This window comes from Myotis brandtii, unplaced genomic scaffold, assembly GCF_000412655.1.
Source record: "Myotis brandtii unplaced genomic scaffold, ASM41265v1 scaffold191, whole genome shotgun sequence".
NCBI classification, from domain to species: Eukaryota; Metazoa; Chordata; class Mammalia; order Chiroptera; family Vespertilionidae; genus Myotis; species Myotis brandtii.
In genome coordinates this window covers 7,428,820-7,434,819 of record NW_005357115.1, presented here as the reverse complement: position 1 = coordinate 7,434,819, position 6,000 = coordinate 7,428,820, and the positions used below count along the sequence as shown (strand labels likewise).

At 34.4% G+C, this 6,000-nt stretch overlaps 1 protein-coding gene across 1 annotated transcript in view; it reads left to right on the top strand.

Annotated features, from left to right (window-relative positions):
• Nucleotides 1-6,000, top strand: part of FBXO11 (F-box protein 11) — a 33,074-nt gene that overhangs the window by 22,323 nt on the left and 4,751 nt on the right. Inside the window, exons 12-17 of the mRNA XM_005864808.2 lie at nucleotides 509-594; nucleotides 1,473-1,567; nucleotides 2,609-2,731; nucleotides 2,820-2,905; nucleotides 4,296-4,372; nucleotides 4,463-4,606. Of these exons, the coding sequence (XP_005864870.1) occupies nucleotides 509-594; nucleotides 1,473-1,567; nucleotides 2,609-2,731; nucleotides 2,820-2,905; nucleotides 4,296-4,372; nucleotides 4,463-4,606 (611 nt within the window). The remainder of the gene's footprint in view (nucleotides 1-508; nucleotides 595-1,472; nucleotides 1,568-2,608; nucleotides 2,732-2,819; nucleotides 2,906-4,295; nucleotides 4,373-4,462; nucleotides 4,607-6,000) is intronic.

Sequence of the window (6,000 nt, the reverse complement as noted above, 5' to 3'; positions counted from 1 at the left end):
CCATCTTGGTTGGGTTAATTTGCATATAGTCGCTCTGATTGGCTGGTGGGCATGGCTTGGGGTGTAGCAAAGGTACGGTCAATTAGCATCTTTGTCTTTTATTAGTGTAGATTAAAGACCATGACATATTTTTGTCAAATTTTATTTTCCACTGGTTTTCATTGAAAGTAGAATATGGGGTTTTCCTCTTGTTAGTAGTCAACAAATGCATCTAGAGCAGTTTTATGAAAGTTATTTTGAATGAGTTAGCTGTTTTAAGGGGAATTTTTAAGAATGCTATTTTGTCTCAGATATTAGATGACTTTTCCAAAGCTTTAGGTCTTAGAACTAGAAGGGAATTTAGAAATCATCTAGTCTGAGTACTTCATTTGATGGATTAGGAAACAAGATCATAGAAGTTAAATAGTTTTCCAAGGTCACATGACCATGAGTGACCTTACAATTAATTGTATAAAACAAGTAAGCTTGCTGAATAGATTCTTATTTTTATTATTTCATGTAATTATAGGGGGAATTCTATATTTAATGGAAATCAAGGGGGAGTTTACATCTTTGGTGATGGACGAGGCCTTATTGAAGGAAATGACATTTATGGTAAGCATGTGGCTTTGTTCTATAAAATTTTAGAGTTTGACTTCTCTTCCTCACATTAGCAAAATGGAACAGTTTGACACTATCCAAGTAGAACTGATCCAGTTTTTAAAATTCTCATTAAAGATTTTCTGTGATATTTATTCACCTACAAACATTTACTAAATACCTACTATGTACCTGGCACTATGCCAGATACCAGGGATCAAAATATAAATAAGGTAGATAAATAGATTCAAGGAGTATCTACAGTTTCCTTAAATTATTCCATTGTTTAATAATTAATAAGTTATTTCTATGGTCGTTTGGTACTTTGGTACTACTAGGAAGGGAAAATACTTAATCCTCATTAAAACTGGATGTCTATGTGCTAGACACTGATATGTTCCTGGATTTTCTCCTTTGCTAACACCTGATAATACTTACATAAAGTTTACTCAGTGTCAGGCACTATTCTGAGCACCTTATCTAAATTAAGTCATATAATATTCACATCAACCCTGTGAAGTAAATACTATTAAATATCTCCATTTAGTGATCAAGAAACAAAGGTACAGAGATGTTAAATGACTTATTCAAAATCACACAGGAAGTAGATAGAATTCCTGGGATTTAAAACTATGCAGCCTAACCAATTGTCTCTACCCTTAACCACTATACTTATAATGCCTACAATCCTTGGCATTTTTTTACACTTAGTTCCTTCAGTTTTGTCTTGTATTACTCATGGGCCATAAGTATCTTTCTGAATATTACATATTTCACAGAGTTGTGCTTTTACTAAAATTCTAGTAAGAATGTTAGCTACTACAGAATGTAAAACTTTTACTATGTTTCGCTAGGCTCCATATGTTGATATTATAACGTTTACTTTTAAATAGGAAATGCATTAGCAGGAATTCAGATTAGGACAAACAGTTGTCCAATTGTTCGACATAACAAAATTCATGATGGCCAGCATGGTGGGATTTATGTGGTAAGTTAATGAATACAGTTCTAGAATTTCATACATCAAAACCAGAGGAGTAGGGGCGATGGGGCAGAATTATGTTTAGCTTGAGGTAGTCCAACTTTTAGAGTATGAATCTGTAACTGTCTTTAATATTTAGACAATGAATGAGACTTTTCTCCCTGCCAGTATATATAAAAGACTTTTAATTTTATAGTGTGTGTAGTGTTCTATAAAATTTAATCAACTGACTAAATTTAGGCATAGGAAATATATCTTTCTATTAAAGATTTTTATTATAATTGGCAATATGAAGTAACAACTGATTGTCAGTCTTGAGTTATATTTGTTGCACTGGAATTTTGTCACTGTGACTACTGTATCAATCTCTGAAATTTTCCAAAAGTAATAACACTGAAAATACTAATATCACTAAACTTGAATATTTTTATCTTCTGAAAAGGCCAATTTTCTTTTGAATTTATGTTGTAATATAATTGAGCATCTCCCACAATTTTAAAACCTGTGTATGTCCTTTGTCACCATGGTATCTGAAACTGTTACAACAGGTTCAAGTAAGAAAATATAATAGGATCCTAATTTCTGAAAGATCTTTGTGAACGTTTTTTGTGACTCTAATTTTTATTTACAGTTCTAGAAATATTCATGTCTCTAATGTGCTAAAAATAAAAGTTTTAGCAACCCTGAAACCTTATCATTTTGAAGTGACTTTACCAGTGATAATGTGAAATAACTGTTAACTTACTAAATGAGAGATCTTCAGTTTGCTGTATATCTTAGAATGAAATAAATGATTTTGCTAAAAAAAATTGCATGCTACTACTCTTACTATAATAGATTTAAGAGTATATAACCACATAAAGGACAGTATAAACATTTTAGAAGCCTAACTTAGAGGCTACATAAAAATGTTATCATTGCCTCCTTACCTAGATAACAAAAATTTTAAAAAATTTTGTTAAAACTGTCTTTAAAGAGGGGAATACACTATAAACTATATTTTGCTGATACAAAATGAATATTGTAATGAATGTATCTTTTATTTAGCATGAGAAAGGACAAGGTGTAATAGAAGAGAATGAAGTTTATAGTAATACTCTGGCTGGAGTCTGGGTGACAACTGGCAGCACTCCAGTACTGAGAAGAAACAGGATACACAGTGGCAAGCAGGTAAGATGGTCTTGGATTCCTGTATGGGAAATCATGGTTTTATTAAACACTTTTGTCATATGAAAAAAAATTTTTTTTTTAATTTTAGGTTGGTGTTTATTTTTATGACAATGGACATGGAGTGCTAGAAGACAATGATATCTATAATCATATGTATTCAGGGGTTCAGATAAGGTAAATGTTTTTCACATTTGGCTTTTTTTGCGGGAAGGGAATGAGGAATATGTGGAGTACGTAGAAGAAATTTTCTTGTTATTCAGTGCTCAGTCTTTATTCCTTTGTGTGTCTGTAATTCACACTCTGTCGTACTCTTGGCTTAAATTGTCAGATTGTAACTTTTCTTGGACTAGTTGAGGACAGCATTCAGTGTACTCCATCATACTTGGATACTATGGAAGACTATATAAAATACTGGTGAACTATGTCTGACATGCTGTAGGCACTCGTAAATGGAAGCTTTTGTTTTTATGCTATTTGTGTAAAATTAATAGTCTCTTACACCCCTCTTCCCTATATTTTAACAGTTTTTGGAACTATAGTAGTCCTAATCATATAATTCAACCCTTCATTTTACATGAGGGGAGTACATAATAATAATAGTTATTTATTCTCGCCGAAACCGGTTTGGCTCAGTGGATAGAGCGTCGGCCTGCGGACTGAAGGGTCCCAGATTCGATTCCGGTCAAGGGCATGTACCTGGGTTGCGGTCACATCCCCAGTGGGAGATGTGCAGGAGGCAGCTGATCGATGTTTCTCTCTCATCGATGTTTCTAACTCTCTATCTCTCTCCCTTCCTCTCTGTAAAAAATCAATAAAATATATATTTTTTTAAAAAAATAGTTATTTATTCTTACCCGCTCCATTTTGTTTACATGTTAAGAAACTCTATAGTAATAACATAAAGTATAGTTAAATGTGTTCTGTGGGAAATAGAATTAAGCTAGCCCTAACCAGTTTGGTTCAGTGGATAGAGCGTTGGCCTGCCGACTGAAGGGTCCCGGGTTCGATTCCAGTCAAGGGCTTGTACCTTGGTTGCGGGCACATTCCCAGTAGGGGGCGTGCAGGAGGCAGTTGATCGATGTTTCTCTCTCATCGATGTTCCTAACTATCCCTCTCCCTTCCTCTCTGTAAAAAATCAATAAAATATATTTTTTTAAAAAAAGAAAAAGAAAGAATTAAGCTAAATTAAACAAATTTCTTTATTGACAGGCTTTCAGAGCATTTTGAAGGACTCCATTGTATAGTTAATTCTTTTCTTTTAATATATTTTTATTTATTTCAGAGAGGAAGGGAGAGAGAGATGGAAATGTCAATGATGATAGAGAGCCATTGATTGGCTGCCTCCTGCACACCCCACACTGGGGCTATATCCTGCAACCCAGGTATGTGCCCTGACCAGAAATCGAACCATGGCCACCTGGTCCATAGGTTGACGTTCAAGCTTTGACCCACACCAGCCAGGCTATAGTTAATTCTATGATTAATGTGTATTTTTTCACTGTTACCTCATGGGATATAGGAACAGAAGCAATTAAAATGGCATTGTTTTCTATTCTATTCATAGGACTGGAAGCAACCCCAAAATTAGGCGCAACAAAATCTGGGGAGGACAGAATGGTGGAATTCTAGTTTATAATTCCGGTATGTATAATCCTTCATCTGTCTCGCAGTGCTAATAGTCTTTAAGAATATACTTTCTAAATAACATAACCTAAATTTTTGCATTTATAGGTCTAGGCTGTATAGAAGACAATGAAATATTTGACAATGCAATGGCTGGAGTCTGGATTAAGACAGATAGTAACCCTACACTAAGAAGAAATAAAATCCATGATGGAAGAGATGGTGGCATCTGTATATTTAATGGGGGTCGAGGTATTGTTGTTAATTTTGCATTAGTAAAAACTCCAATTTTCAATTATTCTTCTTCTATATCTTTAACAATCAATGGCATTGCCAGTTAACATGAATCTCAATTTTTTTTTCTTATCAAGTTTTGAGATGGTTTAGGAGATTAGTGCCTAGAGTTAAAGGAAACAAATGTTTACAGTATTTTTCTTTTCTTTCTGTACCACCGTAAGTGTGCCAGTTTGTTAGTAAGGCTTTCTTAAGGTAGCAGAATTTGTTCACAGCCTCTCTGGACTTTTTATTACTCAGAAGAGTGATATAATAAACTTCAAAGTCAAGTTATAGAACTAGGTGTGAGAACTTAATTGGTCTGTAAATATATGAAATGTCTGTAATAAGTATTGCTTTGTATCTATTTTACAACGATGTTTGTTGGATAATGGAATTAATGAAGCTAAGGTGTGCTGGGATGGTATCCATAAAGGCCAATTCACTTTGTATTGAGGCAAAAGTTCCACAGTCACTGCCCTTTGAAAATTCATGTTCATAAGAAAGACTGGGAAAGAATGTCTAATGCAAATTTATCGCCATACCTGAAATATCAGTGACCCAACATTGTGTGCTCACCTTATGTGGAAAGATAGCTAGTTATTACTATGACATACCAAGATTTAATCAACAAAATTTACTACTGCAACCAAGCAAGGATGATTTTCTTAAAGACATAGACTCTCCAGGAGTTTACAATCTAGTAATTCAATAAAGTAACATATCTCTGATAGGAGTCTTTAAAAGATATAATGAGGAAACAATACAGAATGATGGTTTTATTTGCAAGGTGCTGAGAAAAGATTTATGGAGTAAAATCATTCTTGAAATGTCTCTTGAAAATTGAGTATTCACAGGAAAATGGGGGTGGGAGGGCATGTGGGAAGCAGGCCATTCCAGGTATAGAAAATATTCTTTCACTCTTTCATTTGTTATTCCTAATTGAACACCTCTGTACCAACCACTGTGATACAGATGCTAAAGATATAATGGTGAATAAAACAGTACTACATCCAGAAAGTTTACAGTCTAATGGAGTAGCACATTGTAAACAAACGTCTAAATGAAACTGAAAGTGGTTTCTTTAGTAAGACAAGAGGTACTGGAAGTTAAGGCTGGAGAGAGGGGGCAGAGCCCAAGTCATAAAAGGCTTTTGTATATGCAGTATGGAGTTTGGACAAGATCTTAGCAATGCAATAGCAATTGAGGGAGGTTAGTGTACATGTGTAAGAATAGAGACAGGAACTTGGGACACTCTTTTCAGGGGAAAGGGAATTTAGGGGTCAGTACCAGGTGGATCAGATAGCTATAAAAATAGGACCATGTTTCACATCTTTAGGGAGCAGAGAAACACTAGTTCACAACTAACTATA